The sequence below is a fragment of the Sus scrofa genome, chromosome 12 (genome assembly GCF_000003025.6).
Source record: "Sus scrofa isolate TJ Tabasco breed Duroc chromosome 12, Sscrofa11.1, whole genome shotgun sequence".
In the NCBI taxonomy this organism is placed as follows: Eukaryota; Metazoa; Chordata; class Mammalia; order Artiodactyla; family Suidae; genus Sus; species Sus scrofa.
In genome coordinates this window covers 44,890,681-44,908,771 of record NC_010454.4, presented here as the reverse complement: position 1 = coordinate 44,908,771, position 18,091 = coordinate 44,890,681, and the positions used below count along the sequence as shown (strand labels likewise).

Here is an 18,091-nt window from a genome sequence, read left to right as displayed (position 1 = left end):
GCACAGGATTTAGCAATACAGAAGTCACTGGTGGCCTTAACAAGCGATTTCAATAGGGTAGTCAGAAGAGAAGCTGTACTAGTGTAGACTGAAGAATGAATAAAAGGTGAGAAAGTTAACACAGAAATCTGGCTATGAAGGGAAATAAAAAAATAGGAGATAGCTGGAGAGGGATGAGAAATACCAGAACACAATTTGTATGCTGATGGGAATTAACTTTTATGAGAGGGAAGACTTGGTAATTGATTTTATTGAGGAATAAGGAAGATGAAGAGTCTAAGGATTATCCTGTGGTATAATCTGACTGTGGTGCCTTTAGCTACATAAAGAACACAGGCAACATAGGTGCAGGGGCAAATTTATTTGCCTCCAAACACCCCATGTTTCCAGCATACTGGATAGCCTTCCTTTCTTGTGAAGGTCTGAGAGAAAACTGTTAAATGTGACTGCATCACCTCCTGATGTGATTAATCCCATGATGAGATTTAAACATTTTAGGGAGTGGTGGCACACCCTAATCTAATCTAGTAGCTACCCAAATGAGCTCAATGAGCTTTCAGACACTGCAGACTTAACTGGCTGGAGAGACATAATTCACAGAAAAGGGCTCTAAATTCACAGCTGATGGGAGAGAAATCACACTTTTGTAATCAATACTCAGATTACTTAAAAACCAGTAACTTTCAGATAAACGGTCAAACTCAAAATGGTTGAACTAAGCTCCCCCCTCCGAGAAATCAACCAAATTCAAAATTCTTTACACTCTCCATATTCAGTAATAGCAGCAGTGTAAGGTAACATTCCTTTGCTACTCATGATATTACAGTAAATTTCCACGTAAGTATTTTCGCAGAGTTTAGACCTTCTCCAACAGAAAAATAAGTATCAGTACTTGAAACAACCAAAGAAAATGAACCACTCCAGCTGGTTCACCCGAACTGAAAGGCAAAAACTAGAAAAAATACAAGGGTTTGACTTAATAGCCCATTGGGATGTGTGTGGTAGGCGTTTGATGGATGTAGCCATCTACGAAAAAGTTCTAATTATATTATTGAACGATACGGGAAAAGACGGAATTTGGCATCGCCCTCTAGCCTAATGGCCTAGTTGCTGAAAGCTCGGTAGGTTTCACATCCCCAGAACAAACAAACCCATCACCTGATCCTGACTCAGAAGCCCCAGGTCCCTTCCATTCCCACCTCTATCGCGTGGCCCAGTTTTCAGAAGCTGCGAGAGAAGACGGCATCCTAGGAAGCCTGTTGATACAACAGGCCGCCCAATTCATGGGTTCTGGCTGACACAGAGTTGGGAAAAGCCTTGAGACTCTGAGCAACTACCCCGCTTTCCTCCTCCTCCTCCCCCATAGAGTAGGAAAGGCAGAAGGCCCCCCCCTTCTTCCCGCATACGTCTCCCCAGTGACTCTTCCCTTACGGGAGCAGGCCCTAGGATCCTGGCTCCCCACCTCACCCATTTAAGGAACAAGCTTTCCAGTCCAAACTTTACCTACCTCAGTCCCGCCGCTTCTCCGGTGCGCTAAGCCCCCACCGAGGAAAATGGAGTCTTCGAACCGAGACTGGGAAGGGATAGTACGGACCCACCACACGGCCCCTCCGCCGCCGCCGCCGCCGCCGCTGCGTCAACGTGCTACGTCACTTCCGGCTCCCTGTCACTGGAAGTGGGCGGGATGCTTCTTGCTCTCTTCTCCCAACCGGCTGTCGGGGCTTTGTGGGGGCGCGGGGCGCAAAAATTGGCCGAAGCAGTTCGTGAAGAGGGCTGTCACAGGGCCCTGGGAACAGAATGAGGGTGTCGGAAGCAACCAGGCCTAGCCAGTTCCTCAGGCCGCTCTAACCAAAGGAACCGTAACGGCCCGACTAAAGCTTCTTCCTTTCCCTTCCTCTCTATGGTTCCGCCCGCAACTTCCGGTTCCGGGGAGGGGCCGAATTTTCTTCCAAAAGTAGGGGCTCGGAGCTAGCGTCGGGATGGCGGTGGTGTCGCTTCTGTTGTTCGGGGGTTTGTGGAGTGCTGTGGGATCGTCTAATCTGGGTGTCGTTACATGCGGTTCTGTGGTGAAACTGCTCAATACGCGCCACAACGTGCGACTGCACTCACACGACGTGCGCTACGGGTCAGGTACTGCCACCCGGGTTCGGGTGGGCTGGGAAGGCCTCCTAGGCTCCGGAATAGGCGGGGCCTATAGGCAATCTGAGGGGTGTGGTCTGAGAAGGTTAGGGGAGCCTGTGGGGTGGTTCCTTAGGTTAGGAGGCGGAGAGTCGAATTGGCTGGTCCTAAAGCATCTTAATGGTAATCTTAGTTATGATGAGCTTCGTGTTAAGCACATTACGTCTTTACTTTTTAGAACTTAACGTTCCTGCAAGGTGTAGACTATTATTATCCTCATTTTACAGATGAGGAAACAGACTCAAATAAATCGTATGTTCAAAGCCTTCGCAGCTAGTTGAAGGACAGTGACGGGGTTGGATCCAAACCCATCCAGGTTCACAGCCCGCTTTCAGCTATTGCAGGCTGGCACTACTCAGTGCGAGAGAGGCAGACATGTAGAAAATTACAGTAAGTGCTGTTATTTCTTTTTTTTTGGTCATTTCTTGGGCCGCTCCCGCAGCACATGGAGGTTCTCAGGCTAGGGGTAGAATCGGAGCCATAGCCGCTGGCCTATGCCAGAGCCACAGCAACGCAGGATCCGAGCCACGTCTGCGACCTACACCACAACTCAGGCAATGCCGGATCCTTAACCCGCTGAGCAAGGGCAGGGATCGAACCCTCAACCTCATGGTTCCTAGTCGGATTTGTTAACCACCGTGCCACGACGGGAACTCCAGTGCTGTTATTTCTGAAGTCGTCCAAGACCTCACTCTTTGACTACAATCATCTGTTCTACCTCCTTTTCATCTTACACTTGCTCTTCCTTCAGCCATTTTTCACTCATACCCTACGCTTTTTTTAAAGAAAAACTAAAGCACTCAGTTATTGGAGAGGAAACTATTTAGAGGGCGTTCTAATGTATGAAATTAAAATGCTTAGCTTGTGGGTTTATTTGTAATTCAGCAATCATTTGTGGGTTCATTCATTCAGTACAGATTTTTTTTCTTTTTTTGCCTTTTAGGGGCACACCTGGGTTATATGGAGATTCCCACGGCAGGGGTCGAATTGGAGTTGGAGCTGATGGCCTAGCCATAGCCACAAATAGGTGGGATCCCAGCCGCATCTGTGATTACATCACAGCCTGCGGCAACTGCTGGATCCTTAACCCACTGAATATAAATTTAATGAGCTCCTACTATGTGTCTAATATCCTAGATACATGAAATACAAGTAAACTAGTAAGCAAGTAACAAGAAAACAAAAACAGACAAAGGAGATGTTTAGCCAGTGAGATGTGAGAGGTATCAAAAATGACTGAAAGATTTCTATGTTAGATAACTGATGATGCCATTAGTTAGGAGAGGAAGGAGTTCTCTTAGATGGGAACTGGTCTATGGTTTGTGAGGCCCCAACGCCTGTCTGACCAGTTAGACTAGGAAAGGAACTGAATTGTCATTGTTGGGATGTTTTAATAATCCTAGCAGCCATTCAGTGAATACCTACTATGTGTCTGGCTTATTAATATTTTTTCAGGCTTATGTATATGTGTGTGTATATGTATGTATATATATATATATATATACATATAATTTTTTTTTTGTCTTTTTGCCTCTTTGAGGGCTGCACCCGTGGTATATGGAGGTTGCCAGGCTAGGGGTCTAATTGGAGCCACAGTGCCGGCCTGCGCCACAGCCACACCAGATCTGAACCGCATCTTCGACCTACACTACAGCTCACCACAAGGCCGGATCCTTAACCCACTGAGCGAGGCCAGGGATCAAACCCTCAACCTTATGGTTCTTGTCGGATTCGTTTCCGCTGTGCCACAACGGGAACTCCCAGGCTTAATGTATTTTAATTTGATATATATTCCTCTCTTGAATCTCCTACATCAGAATGGGGGTAGAGAGGGGCCTGCCAGTAGGAATCTATAGGTTTAAAAGCTCTTTAGGGAGTTCCCATCATGGCTGAGCAGGTTAAGAACCCAACTAGTAGCCATGAGGATTCGGGTTCAGTCCGTGGGTTCAGTGGGTTAAGGATCGGCATTGCCGCAGGTGTGGCATAGGTTGCAGATGTGGCTTGGATCTGGTGTCGCTATTACTGTTGCTGTGGCTATGGCTGTGGTTGTGGTGTAGGCCAGCAGCTGCAGCTCCGACTAGACCCTTAGCCTGGAAACTTCCATATGTTGCAGGTGCAGCCTTAAATAGGATTTAAAAAAAGAATATAATTTTTTTTAAAAAAAAGCTCTTCAGGTGCTCCTGATGGGCAGCCAGATTTGAGAACCAGGTTCAGTCTGGTGCTCAGAAAAGAGATCTGTGCTGAGCCTAAGACACAGCGTTAAGAACGACATCAGTGTCCAGTTGGTGGTTGAAGATGTGGAGAGATTAAATGAGCTTGGCCAGGATGAATTGTGGTTCTCAATCTGGCATCAATTTGAATTACTTGAAAAACTTGTTTAAGCACTTGTAAATGCTTTTGTCCTGATCCGAAGCCATATTTAAGAATTGAAAAGGGCTGGAATTCCTATTGTGGCTCAGCAGGTTAAGTACCTGACATCTCTGTGAGGATGTGGGTTTGATCCCTGGCCTTGATTAGTGGGTTAAGGATCTGGCGTTGCTGCAAGCTGTGGTGTAGGTTGCAGATGCTACTTATGTCTGGTGACTGTGGTATAGGCCTCAGCTGCGGCTCTGATTTGAGCCCTGACCTGGGAACTTCCATATGCTGCAGGTGTGGCCGTTAAAAAATAAAGAAGGGGGAGAATGGATAAGGGCCAAAGGGTAAAACTAAAACCCTGGGTAATCCCAAAGTTTAAGGATGGGAAAGGAAGAGGAGAGTTGAATAGAAAGTGAAAGTAGAAGTCAGAAAGTATAGGCCAGGACTAAGTGAAGCATGGCAGTGAGGACCAAGAGAACTGTAAGGCAATAACCAGAAAGAGGATTGCTTTGCCCTTTTTTTTTTTTAAAGATGTAGCAAAATCATTGTGAGTTGAGTAGAAGAAGCAAGAGAGTGAAACTGGTAGTTTAGTCATAAACATTCACCCAGATAAATGTGGTACAACACAAAATGTGTTAAGTAGTGAAAGGGAAGTGTCATCAAAGGTTGTGGTCAGACAGGGCCAGGGGACTAAAGGTGAGTCTAGGAGGGATAGGCAAGAGTGAGTGACTGAGGAACGTGTCTGGGAAGCGTGGAGTGCTTTCAAAGAATGATGAATGGGAGTTCCCATCATGGCGCAGTGGTTGACGAATCTGACTAGGAACCATGAAGTTGCGGGTTCGATCCCTGCCCTTGCTCAGTGGGTCAAGGTTCTGGCGTTGCCGTGAGCTGTGGTGTAGGTTGCAGACGCGGCTCGGATCCTGCGTTGCTGTGGCTCTGGCATAGGCCAGCGGCTATGGCTCCGATTCTACCCCTAGCCTGAGAACCTCCATATGCTGCGGGAGCGGCCCAAGAAATGACCAAAAAAAGAATGATGAATGAGGCCCAGGGAGGAGAATATTCCTGGAGTTTATATGAGTGGCCTGTTCAGGGGAATTTGATAGAAGATAAAAGCTTTGAGGGAGGCCAGGTGGTTAAGAATGTCAAGCCACCTAGGTTCAAACCCCAGCACTGTCCCTTGGGGTTGTATGGTCTTGGGCATATTATTCAGCCTTTTTAACCCTCTAGTGTAAAATGAGGATAATAGTAGTAGTGCCTAACTCAGAGAATAGATGAATGTATCAAATAAGAATATTCAAACAAGAGGCCTGAGTTGGTTTCCGAAACTTAATAAGTGCTCAAGTACACGTTCGCTAGTTAGCATTATTTGTATATTCCCCCCCCCTTTTTTTTCAATATTATGGCCTCGCCCTTGGCATGTGGAAATTCTTGGGCCTAGGATTGAATCCTAGCCACAGCTGTGGTCTGCTGTGGCAACGCTGGATCCTCTAACCTACCATACCTGGCTGGGGATTGAACTTGAACCTCTGCAGCGATCCAAGCCAGTGCAGTTGGATTCTCAATCCACTGCACTATGGAGGGAACTCTTTTTTTTCCTTTTTTTTTTAAGCCTGTAGCTATATGTTTAACCCAGTACCTTTTAACCTGTAGAACTGCAACATTTGTAAGCAATATTAAGCAAATTTCAATGACTTAATACTTTCATAATGTATTGGTAGATCACTAACAGGAATTGGGGAGCTGTAATAGGTTGTTGGATTAAAGTTGAAAAGAAAAACTGGTCTCAATCGTGAAATGTGATTTAAAATTTTTGATTGTAGCAAAAATAACATTGAATAACAGTACAAAAATTTAAAAATATGATTAGGTATTTAACATATACTAGGGGCTATCCAGGCTAATATATACAGGTAAATACTGCCTGTGCTTCAAAAAGCCATATATCTTCATTTATGTAGTGCCTTTTGATGCAAATTCTTGGACTTTTCTAATATGGTACACTCTTAAATAGTTTATTATATGGTAACTAATACTGTATAAATACATTTACTATTTCTCATTTTAATGTTATAGAAGAAAAAAATATTACAAGGCATAGAGTTTCCTTTCCATCCCCCCCAAACCTGTTTTATGACACAGAGCATATTATTAAGAAGAGAGAGGTGAGGTTGAGCTCACTCTTTTTTTTTTGATCACAGGTAGTGGACAGCAGTCGGTAACAGGTGTAACCTCTGTGGATGACAGCAACAGTTACTGGAGGATACGGGGGAAGACTGCCACAGTGTGTGAGAGGGGAACCCCCATCAGATGTGGTCAGCCCATTCGGCTGACACATGTCAATACTGGCCGAAACCTCCATAGTCATCACTTCACCTCACCTCTTTCTGGAAACCAGGTGAGGTGCATCCTGTGGGCCATGGCTGCTCTACAGAACATCACTCAGTTGAGTTGTTTGAAATCCTGGTTCTTAAGCCTTTTTTTTCCAGGTGTCAGTGTTCCCTTTTGTGCAGACCTGGAGAATTGCCTCTGTCTCATAAGTGTGAAGGAAATTGTTTCTGGTCAAAATGGAGAAACTACATGTAGATCAAATCAAAAAACAAGTAGGAAAAAATAGGTGTGGGTTAGCATGTCATAAGTTATCCTGGAGTTCACTTGTGGCTCAGTGGGTTAAATATCTGGCATTGTCACTGAAGTGGCTTGTGTTGCTGCTGTATCATGGGTTCAGTCCCTGGTCTAGGAACTTCTGCATGTCACAAGTGTTGCCAAAGGAAAAAAAAAGTTAAATAAATCTTGCAGTAAATCTTGATAAATCTTGCAATGTTTTCCAAACTTAAAATAAAAGTTACTGTTTTTTAATGATGCCAAATAACCATGTTGGGAAGCTCTTTTTTTTTTTTTTTTGGCAGAGCCTGTGGCATACAGTTGTTCCTGGGCCAGGGATCAAACCCATGCCACAGCAGTGACAATGCCAGATCCTTAACTCCCTAGGCCATTAGGGAACTATTGTGTCTTTTTTTTTTAAACCTTGTAATTTCAGAGAATGTGGACCCCTTAATCACTCTTTTCTTTCTACCCTGACTCTGTACAGAGTTTTCCCTATTAACACCTTAACATTAGTATAGTAAATGTATTATTGTTAATAAAGCAATATTTGGTACATTGTTTTCAACCAGTCTATAGTTCATTCCCATTGCCCTAGTTTTTACCTAGTGTCCTTTTTCGGTTGTAAGATCCCATTCACGTTGCATTTAGTTGTCATGTCTCCTTAGGCTTCTCTTGGCTGTGACAATTTTTCAGAGTCATCTTTTTGTTGACCTTGATAGTTTTGGGGAGCAGTAGTCAGGACATTATAGGCTGCTTTTCTATTGGAATTTGTCTGATGTTTTTCTTATGATTAGACCAGATTTGTATAATGGCTCTGGAGAGGAAGATCACAGAGGTAGGAGTTCCCATCATGGCCCAGCAGAAACAAATCCAACTAGGCACCGTGAGGTTGCAGGTTCTATCCCTGGCCTCGCTCAGTGGATTAAGGATCCAGCGTTGCCATGAACTGTGGTGTAGGTTGCAGACGCAGCTTGGATCTGGCATTGCTGTGGCTGTGGTGTAGGCTGGCAGCTGTAGCTCTGATTAGACCCCTAGCCTGGGAATCTCCATATGTCTTGGGTGTGGCCCTAAAGAGGGAAAAAACAAACAAAAAAAAGATCACAGAGGTAAAGTGCCATTTTTTTTTTTTCCTTTTTTTCCCCTTTCTTCAGCTGCACCTGTGACAATATGGAAGTTCAGATTGGAGCCAGAGGTCACATTGGAGCTGCAGGGTAACCTGGTCCTTAACCCACTAAGGAGGCCAGGGATTGAACCCGCATTCTCACAGAGACAACATTGGGCGCTTAACCTGCCAAGCCACAACTGGAACTCCTGAAGTGCCATTTTTATCATATCTATCAAGGGTACATAGTATCTACATGATCTGTGATTGTTGATATTGCTTACCTGTCTCCAACTCTAATCCATGGCCACATAGATCATTTTAGCCTCCTCTCTTTGTAAATTGCCACTCTAACAGTGAGCTACCTGGCTGCCAGTACTGTCACCCGTTTATTTACTTGTTTAGTTCCAGTGTACAAGTACAGTAGTAGGATTGTTAATTATAGGTGGTTTCTTTTGGCTTTAGTTTATAGACTCTATTTCCAATTGACTGTTTTTATCATCTACAACTTTTTATTTTTATTTTTTATTTATTTATTTTTGTCTTTTTTTGGTCTGTTCTACCCATGGCATATGGAGGTTCCCAGGCTAGGGGTCTTATCAGAGCTACAGCTGCTGGCCTACGCTACAGCCACAGCAACGCCAGGTCTGAGCCGAGTCTGTGACCTACACTACAGCTCATGGCAACGCCAGGGATCGAGCCCACAACCTTATGGTTCCTAATTGGATTCGTTAACCACTGAGCCACGATAGGAACTCTGTCTACAACTTCTTTTGTCTTTTTATTAGGGCTGCACCCCTAATTTATATTTAAATTACATATGTCTGGTAGTGGTCATTTTGTAATGTATAGAAATATTGACTCACTATGTTGTGTAGCTGGAACTAACACAGTGTTGTAGGTCAGTTATACTTCAGTTTTTAAAAATTATGTAGGAAGTTCCCATCATGGTGCAGTGGTTAACGAATCTGACTAGGAACCATGAGGTTGCAGGTTCGATCCCTGCCCTTGCTCAGTGGGTTAACGATCTGGCATTGCCGTGAGCTGTGGTGTAGGTTGCAGATGCAGCTCAGATCCCGCGTTGCTGTGGCTCTGCCATAGGCCTGTGGCTACAACTCCGATTAGACCCCTAGCCTGGGAACCTCCATATGCCGCAGGTGTGGTCCTAAAAAGACACACAAAAAAATTATGTATGCCTGAAATAATTAGTAACTCTTTAAATTGTGATAGAAATTCTGAATTTTGGGCCTTAGAGGCATTGGGATTAGAGTACGAGTGGAAGATAGAATCTGCTATACTTTGCTCAATTAATATTTATTATTTCATTTAATTCTCACAATTATTTTATAAGGTATTATTGTCATCATTTTGTAGAGGAGAAAATGAAAGCCCAAAGGAGTGACACAGGAAGGGACAAAGCTGATATTCAGGGTTGCCTGTCTCCAGAGTCCATCCGCTTTCCAACTTATGTTTCTTTTTTTTTTTTTTTTTTTTCCCAGTGTACAGCAAGGGGGTCAGGTTATCCTTACATGTATACATTGCAATTACAGTTTTTTCCCCCACTCTTTCTTCTGTTGCAACATGAGTATCTAGACATAGTTCTCAACCAACTTATGTTTCTTACCAGATCAGTTAGTACCTAGTTAAGGGAATGAGGCAGGAGTATTTAAAATCACATAAATTTTTTTTTTTTTTTGTCTTTTCTAGGGCCGCTCCCGTGGCACATGGAAGTTGCCAGGCTAGGGGTCGAATCGGAGCTGTAGCCACCAGCCTATGCCAGAGCCACAGCAGTGTGGAATCTGAGCCACATCTGCAACCTACACCACAACTCACGGCAATGCCGGATCCTTAACCCACTGAGCAAGGCAGGGATTGAACCTGCAACCTCATGGTTCCTAGTCGGATTCGTTAACCACTGTGCCACGACAGGAACTCCAAGATCGAAATATTTTAAAAGACTATAATAGAAAATATAGGGCTGGAGTTCCCGTCGTGGCTCAGCAGAAATGAATCTGACTAGCATCCATAAGGATGCAGGTTCGATCCCTGGCCTCGCTCAGTGGGTTAAGGATCTGGCGTTCTGTGGCTGTGGTGTAGGCCAGTGGCTATAGCTCCGATTCAGCCCCTAGCCTGGGAACCTCCATATGCCACGGTGCAGCCCTAAAATGACAAAAAAAAAAAAAAAAAGAAAAAATAGGGCAAATAAAGGATTACTTGTAAAGTAAATGGACCATAGTATTATGGCAACTGATGTCATGTCTTTTGTGTCTTTTTTCCACAGTTTATTTATTTTTAAACAACAAGGGAAAATCTCTTATTTTTTACCTTTCAAATTTATTTTTATTCCCATCGCCTCCCTCCCCTTTTCTTTTTTCCTTCCTTTTTTTTTTTTTTTCTTTAGGGTTGCACCTGAGGCATGTGGAAGTTCCCAGGCTAGGGGTCGAATCAGAGTTGTGGCTGCCACCCTATGCCACAGCAATTCCAGATCTGAGCCACACCTGCAACCTACAGCAACACCGGATCCTTAACCCATTGATCGGGGCCAAGGATGGAACCTGAGTCCTCCTGGATCCTAGTCAGGTTCATTACCCCTGAGCCACAATGGAAACTCCTCCTTTCCTTTTTCAAGTCCATGTGTCAGCCATACTAATGTTTTTGCCTATCTGTGTCTTCCAGGAGGTGAGTGCTTTTGGTGAGGAAGGTGAAGGTGATTATCTGGATGACTGGACAGTGCTCTGTAATGGGCCCTACTGGGTGAGGGATGGCGAGGTGCGGTTCAAGCATTCTTCCACCGAAGTGCTGCTGTCTGTCACAGGAGAACAATATGGTCGACCCATCAGTGGGCAAAAAGAGGTACATGGCATGGCCCAGCCAAGCCAAAACAACTACTGGAAAGCCATGGAAGGCATCTTCATGAAGCCCAATGAGTTGTTGAAGGCAGAAGCCCACCACTCAGAGCTCTGAGTCTGGAGGCTCTGAGCCACTGTTACCGCACAGTGTTCATAGACGACTGCTGCTCCCTCACCCTTTGGATCCCTGCTACAGGTTCCCTGGTCCGTGGCCATGTCACCTCTGAGATGAAGATGCATGACAGAAAATAGTGACTGTGTTTGGAAGCTTCATCCCTTCATACTTGAATTGGTTGTTCTCCCAGACTTGGGTCAGTTCTTCCTGAGCACAGGACTTGCCACTAAAGGATCAGATGCTTTTTATTCCTATTAATAAAACAGAAACGGGGATACATCCCTCCTACCTGGGAAATTATTATTCCTCAGAATCTGGCATTATGAATTATTTAATGTATGTGACTTTTTCCTACTTTCTTTCTCCAAAATGATAAAAGAATTGCATTGTTAGTCACTGTGTTGTCATTTATGTGGTGTGCTATTTCATAATCTAATTAATCTTTGAGTCCTAAGAGTCATTGCTGTCACTCTTTTGAGATGCTGGGGACCTTTGGTGTGGGCTCTTTTGAGAGCCTTACTTGCATCCTAACTTTGTTTCTACTTTCACTCCTCCCTCAGCACCTCATCCTTATTAGACTTTTGACTAATTGTGGGTAAAGATCCTTAATAAATAGCCAATGAAATGTTTTACTTTGGATCTATTAATGTTCTTGAGAAAAAAGGGTAGAGGTAGAAAGAGGAACCAACATTTACTTGCTGCTATATACCAGGCACCATATTATAGATCTTACTTCGTTTAATCATAATAGGTATATTACTGGGTAGATACTATAGTTTTACCATTGCAGAAACAGAAAAGTTGAGTAACTGCCTGAATTCTTAAAGCTAGTAAATAATCCAAGAATAGGAATCTAGCTGTGTCTGGCGCATGTTCTTTTTCCTGCACTACAACTGTGTTTGGCTCTTGGGAGATAACTATTTTTGGAATAACGTAGGGGTATCTTTTTCTGAAAAGGTGGTTAGAAAGCTTTTTGTCCTTTGCTCACCTCATTTCTTCCCTTCCTTTGTCAGTTCCAGGAACTTTCTTCCCATGTCCTTCAAGGATGGTAGTGGTGAACAGAAGTGTCTGCCATCTGCTGGAATTTCAGTGACTAGCAGGCCTTTTTATTTTGTAGAAACGTCTGGATTTTATTTTTTTTTGTCTTTTTGCCATTTCTTGGGCCGCTCCCGCGGTATATGGAGGTTCCCAGGCTAGGGGTCAAATCGGAGCTGTAGCCACCGGCCTACGCGGGATCCGAGCCGTGTCTGCAACTACACCACAGCTCACGGCAACGCCGTGATCGTTAACCCACTGAGCAAGGGCAGGGACCGAACCCGCAACCTCATGGTTCCTAGTCGGATTCATTAATCACTGTGCCACGATGGGAACTCCTGGATTTTTTTTCTTTTTTTTGAGCCAAACCTGCGGCATATGGAAGTTTCCAGGCTAGGGGTCAAATTGGGGCTACAGTTCCTGGTCTGCGCCACAGCCACAGGAATGCGGGATCTGAGCTGTATCTGTGACCTACACCACAGCTCATGGCACTCCCGGATCCTTAGCCCACTGAGCAAGGCCAGGGATTGAACCCATGTCCTCATGTATACTAGTCAGGTTCGTTAACTGCTATGCCTCGAAGGGAACTACTGGACTTTTTTTTTTTTTTAATCCTTATTTGCTTTAGGGAGATAATGCTGAACATTTGGAGATACTGGATCGTGTCACACATGGCCCCATAACATTAAAGGACTTGCTCTCTCTTTTTTCTTTTTGCCACACCCATGACACGTGGAAGTTCCCAGGCCAGGGATCAAACCTGTACCACAGCAGCAACCCAGGGAGTTCTCACTGGGGCTCAGCAAAACGAATCTGACTAGTATCCAAGAGGACTCAGGTTCGATCCCTGGTCTTGCTCAGTGGGTTAAGGATCTGGTGTTGTGGCTGTGGTTAGGCTGGCAGCTGCAGCTCCAATTTGACCCCTAGCCTGGGAACTTAATGTGCCATGGGTGCAGCCCTAAAAAGCCACCCTCCCCCAAAACAAACCAGCAACTCAAGCTGCTTCAGGGACAATGCTGGATCCTTAACCTGCTAAGTCACTAGAGAACTCTTAAGACCCGCTCTCATTTACAAGAACGTGTCTTAGTAAGCTGAGGTCTCAAACTAGTTGAGCTCATTCTGCCCGCTTCCCCCTTATTCTACTTCGGTTGCATCGATCCCTTGAGATCACTCCAGAATGTAAACATAATGAAAGCAACATTTCATGCTAATGAGATAGTTGGGAGTTGGGTGGTAATAGCCTAGGGAGAAAGAAGGCAAGTGATAGAAACATCTGAGTAAAGAGAACAACTTGCACAACATGAATGACAGTAGGGAGATGTGTTGTAGTTACCCCTTCTAGCTTGGTCAGAGTTTTCACTAAGTTATTACATCTTCCCTGAAAGTTCACAGACAGCGTATATCTTGAGGCTGCAGATTACAAGGATGATCGTGGAACTATAGTTGAGAGTTAAGTATGAACTTGAAAAAAACAGTGGCAGAGCCCTTGGGGAAATGTGAAATGACCAATGAGAGGACTTGGTAAGGAAGGAAACCTGTTGGGAGGGTAAAAGCAACTCTGGGTAACCTAGGTGAAAGTTGAAATGGGGCTTTATCTGAAGGAGTGGGAAAGAAAGTCCCCAAGTGAAATCCTGAAGGAGTTTATGGAGATGAGGATGTCAGAGCAAAGGGATATGAGGTATTTATTTTTAAATCCTTAGAATTTCTTTAGCTTGTACTGTGTTAGCATCACTGCACTAGAGTTGGAAGGAACATTTGTCCTGTTGCATTTCACAGAGAAACAGGTAAAATAAAGTTGACTGAATTCTCTATTTCACATAATGATGTTTGCTTTCCAGATAAATTGTTCCCAAAGGGCAAGAACATATATAGATAGTTCTTAGATAGTTCTTGTGGAAGATATGTACAATATGTACACACACACACACACACAAGCTTTTTTTTTTTTTTTTTTTTTTTGGTCTTACCTGCAGCAGGAGGAAATTCCTGGGTCAGGGATCAAACCCACGCCACAGCAATGACCTGGGCAGCTACAGTGACAATACCAGATCCTTAACCCACCGTGCCACAGAGGAATTCCAAGTACAATATTCTTTACTTTTTTTTTTGTCTTTTTGTTATTTCTTTGGGCCGCTTCCGCGGCATATGGAGGTTCCCAGGCTAGGGGTCGAATTGGAGCTGTAGCCACCAGCCTACGCCAGAGCCACAGCAACACGGGATCCGAGCCGCGTCTGCGACCTACACTACAGCTCACGGCAACGCCGTGATCGTTAACCCACTGAGCAAGGCAGGGACCGAACCCACAACCTCATGGTTCCTAGTCGGATTCGTTAACCACTGCGCCACGACGGGAACTCCTATTCTTTACTTCTGTAATACCACTCCAGCGCAGTGCTTTGACTGCTGTTGACAGTAGAAAACTGAAAACTGCAAGGAAAGGTCCAGAATGGTGCTGCCCACACAGCAGCACAATACATATTAACTAGAACATTTGAACAGTAAATGAGTTAAAAATTCATTCTGTTGTGAATGGAATGAGGTGGGACTTTTGAGGCCTTTTAATTACCCCTTGGTTTCCTCAATGATGTTCGGATAAGGCTCTGGAATAAGACAGGATAAGTACTTCGTATGACCCAGGGGTATAACTGGGGCATTAGCCTCAGTCCAGGCCCTAAGTGGCCACGCAGACTCTATACAACTACTCTGGGAAACGCTTTGAGAGAGGATCTCCCCGCAGTGAAGCGATCCATCCGGGTCCTCTGACATCCTGGGAGCGAGCCTAGGCCCGGGCGAGCCTAGGCCCTGGCGAGTAAACCCGGTTCCGCTTTTCCGGGTCCAGAAGGGTGCGCCTGAGGCGGGGCCTGTGTGTCAATCGGCTTGAGGGCCGCTCCCAGTGCGCTCCTTCCGGAGCCACGCCTACACTTCGCGCTAGCAGCCGGTTGGCCCCACTGGATCGCGGGCGCCGGGCGGGCGGGGCCGAAAGACAGCTGGCAGGCTGGCTGGCTGCGGGAGGGGGCGGGGCGCACTCGCGCCAACGCTTCCTCCCCCCGCGCTGTCCCTGCGCTTGTTGCTGGTCGGCCCGTGGCGGCCCAGCTTGGAGCCGGCGGGGGCTGCCCCGGCAGGGCGGGGGCCAGAGCCGGGCCGGGCCGGGGCCGGAATGCCCCTGTTCTTCTCCGCGCTCTTGGCCTTGCTGTTGGTTGCGCTCATCGCCCTCTTCCTAGGCCGGTGAGGGGATCCCAGCTACAGCGGGGGAGGGGACAGTGGGAAGGGAAGGAAGAGAGGCTGAGGAGGGGGCGCGCGCAGGAAAGAAGCGGGCGGGAGGGGGAAGGGGCTAGAGGTGGGGAGATGGAGAGGGGGAGGGGCCGAGGAGGGGGCTAGCGACTAGGAAAGGGATCGAGCGGGGGCGTACGACCGGAGCTGTCTCGGAAGAACCGGGAGTGGGGGGGAGAACAAGCAAGCGGACGAGGCCTGAGGAGATGCTACGATTGGGAGGAGGATGGAGGTGTGAGTGAGGACGGGGCTCGGCTTTTCTTTTTCCATTCACTCGCCTCTGAACGTCCTCTTCCGCGAGCGCGAAGGGCACCTGCAACCTGCCCTGGGGAGCAGGAACAGGTCTGGCTGCCCAGGGAGAGCGGCATTTGAGTCGGCTGGGTGTGACCCCACAGTGCCTTCTCGCGGACACCTGTCTGGAAGGCGAAGGAGACCCTTTGGGGTGATGTGATGGGCACATCTGGCAGGGGTGCTTGTCCTTCGACTTCTCTTGGGAGTCTTCTCTCTATCTCTGGGGTTCCTAAGGATTTGAGGGATTGCTTTCTTTGTCTCCAACTTAGAAGGTGCAGTTTAGTTCGTCTGATTTCATCTGGGTGGAGGGGACACTCCAGGGCTGGGGTCCTGATCTGCGCGGATGAATGTATATGACAGAATGGTGTTTTGGAAGACAGGAGAGCTGCCCAGAAGATTCAGCTACAAATCATGGTCCTTTGGAAGGTGTTCTAGGGCCAGCAGGGGGTGAGGGAGGCCATAATTGGGAGAGGGTCCTATGAACTCATAAGGATTTTTCTGCAGGTGGCTTGTGGTCCGGTTGGCCACCAGTTGGTGTCAGCGGAAGCTGAAGGCGGAACTAAAGATTGGCTCCTTTTTTTGGATACAGAATGTTAGTCTTAAATTTCAGCAGCACCAGCAAACAGTGGTGAGAGTCCTGGGAAACTCCCTGGGTAGTATGTGGGGTTGATCCAAATGAATTTCAACTTTTGATTTCCTTTTTTAAGAATTGTAGTGGCTCTCTCTCCTAGTTAACGCAGCCTTGCACCCCTTTGCCAAGATGATCTTAGAGCTAGTTTGGGAATACTGGAATTGATGCAAGTGGTTCTGTTAAAAATGCTTATAAGGCGCAGAGTGTCGAGGGCATGTAAGAAAGATAACAGAAGCACAGAACAAAGATAATGGGAAGTAGAAGAGCTTAATTTAAGAGTGGAAACAGGGCAGCATATTCGTAAAAGAGAAATACTAAGCAAGTTCAGTCCATGTCATTGTGAGGAACAGGCTATCACACTGAGGAGAGAAGCTGGTAGAAATAGTAATGGAGAGTATTTAGTGGAGAGCTATTGCACTTCCTCCTGTTCTTAAAACATTTCCTCGAGTTCCTGCTGTGGCTCAACAGAAATGAATCTGACTAGGAACCATGAGGTGGTGGGTTTGATCCCTGGCCTCGCTCAGTGAGTTAAGGATCTGGCATTGCCGTGAGCCGTGGTGTAGCTTGCAGACGCAGCTCGGATCTGACGTGGCTGTGGCTGTGGTGTAGGCCGGCAGCTGTAGCTCCAATTCGACCCCCTAGCCTGGGAACCTCCATATGCCGCAGGGGCAGCCCTAAAAAGAAAAGAAAAAAAAATTCCTATCTTGAAAAGTAGGAAATTTGGCTGCTCTTGGCTTACCCAGCAGTTAGTGTACAAAGCTTTCTCCCTTGCTGTTTTAGGAAATTGATAGTCTACGGATTTCCAGCAAACTCCTTAGCCATGATCTGCCGTGAGTAGCCTATCACCTCATGCTCCTTTGGAGAATATTTTGGGATTGAGGTTTGCAGAACGAGATTGTTTCAGAGAGGTCTTACAGCCCAAGGAGGGTAGTGGGTTCTTGGTTATTCTCTGGGTTAGCCTGGAAGCTATTGTTTTATGGGAAAGATATTGAAAGCTACTGTAAGACTATTTATTGTCCATGATTTGAGCTACATTTTTAGGGGGGATGGGAAAGTGAATGTGAGGGAGGGAAGACACTGCTGTGGAAGGGATGGATCTGATGGCAGTGAGGCATCTCTTCTGGGCAGACACTATGTGGCCTTGTGCTTTGGAGAAGTGCGTATCAGAACGGACCTCCAGAAGGTTTCTGGCCTGTTTGCCCCATTCTCCCAGAATGCTGGGGTACACCAAAAGGAGCTGTCCTTCAGCCCATCCTTACTGAAGATCTTTTGCCAGGTGAGACTACTTTCCCACTTTCCTGGACTGAAGTAGAGGTGGTTGGCTTTGAAGTCGTAGGTGGATTTTTCTCCTGTATTTTCTACTGTGAGAGCTGCTTCCTAACTCTTTTTCCACTGTAAAAGAAGAGCATTGCCTTGACTGTTAATTATTTTTTGTGTTTGCATCTTCCTTCCAGCTATTTTCCATTCATGTAGATTCTGTAAACATCATGGTTCTCAAGGTGGCCACTTCTGAGTCATTGTGGCACATTCAGATCAGAGATTGCAGCTTTCTTTTGGATAGTGATGGGAAGAGGTAAGTATGGGTAGAAGGGTAGAAGAAAGTTTGGTATTTGCCTTATAGTTGTTTCAGGGTGGGTAGATGTCAGAGCGAGATTTTTTGG

At 45.9% G+C, this 18,091-nt stretch overlaps 2 protein-coding genes across 3 annotated transcripts in view; both read left to right on the top strand.

Moving 5' to 3' along the window:
- Nucleotides 1,652–11,835, top strand: SDF2 (stromal cell derived factor 2). Its single transcript, XM_003358183.4, has 3 exons — nucleotides 1,652–2,130; nucleotides 6,732–6,928; nucleotides 10,916–11,835. Exons 1-3 carry the CDS (start codon nucleotides 1,980–1,982, stop codon nucleotides 11,201–11,203), a joined length of 636 nt encoding a protein of 211 aa, XP_003358231.1. The 5' UTR covers nucleotides 1,652–1,979; the 3' UTR covers nucleotides 11,204–11,835.
- KIAA0100 (KIAA0100 ortholog) overlaps nucleotides 15,304–18,091 on the top strand; it is a 39,631-nt gene continuing 36,843 nt past the window's right edge. The window contains exons 1-5 of one of the 2 annotated variants that reach the window (XM_003131765.5): nucleotides 15,304–15,463; nucleotides 16,304–16,427; nucleotides 17,211–17,260; nucleotides 17,559–17,706; nucleotides 17,885–18,003. In XM_003131765.5, the coding sequence (XP_003131813.3) occupies nucleotides 15,396–15,463; nucleotides 16,304–16,427; nucleotides 17,211–17,260; nucleotides 17,559–17,706; nucleotides 17,885–18,003 (509 nt within the window). In that variant the 5' untranslated portion in view covers nucleotides 15,304–15,395. Of the gene's footprint in view, nucleotides 15,464–15,635; nucleotides 16,226–16,303; nucleotides 16,428–17,210; nucleotides 17,261–17,558; nucleotides 17,707–17,884; nucleotides 18,004–18,091 lie in introns of those variants that run through there. The other variant, XM_021067478.1, reaches the window with a different exon arrangement.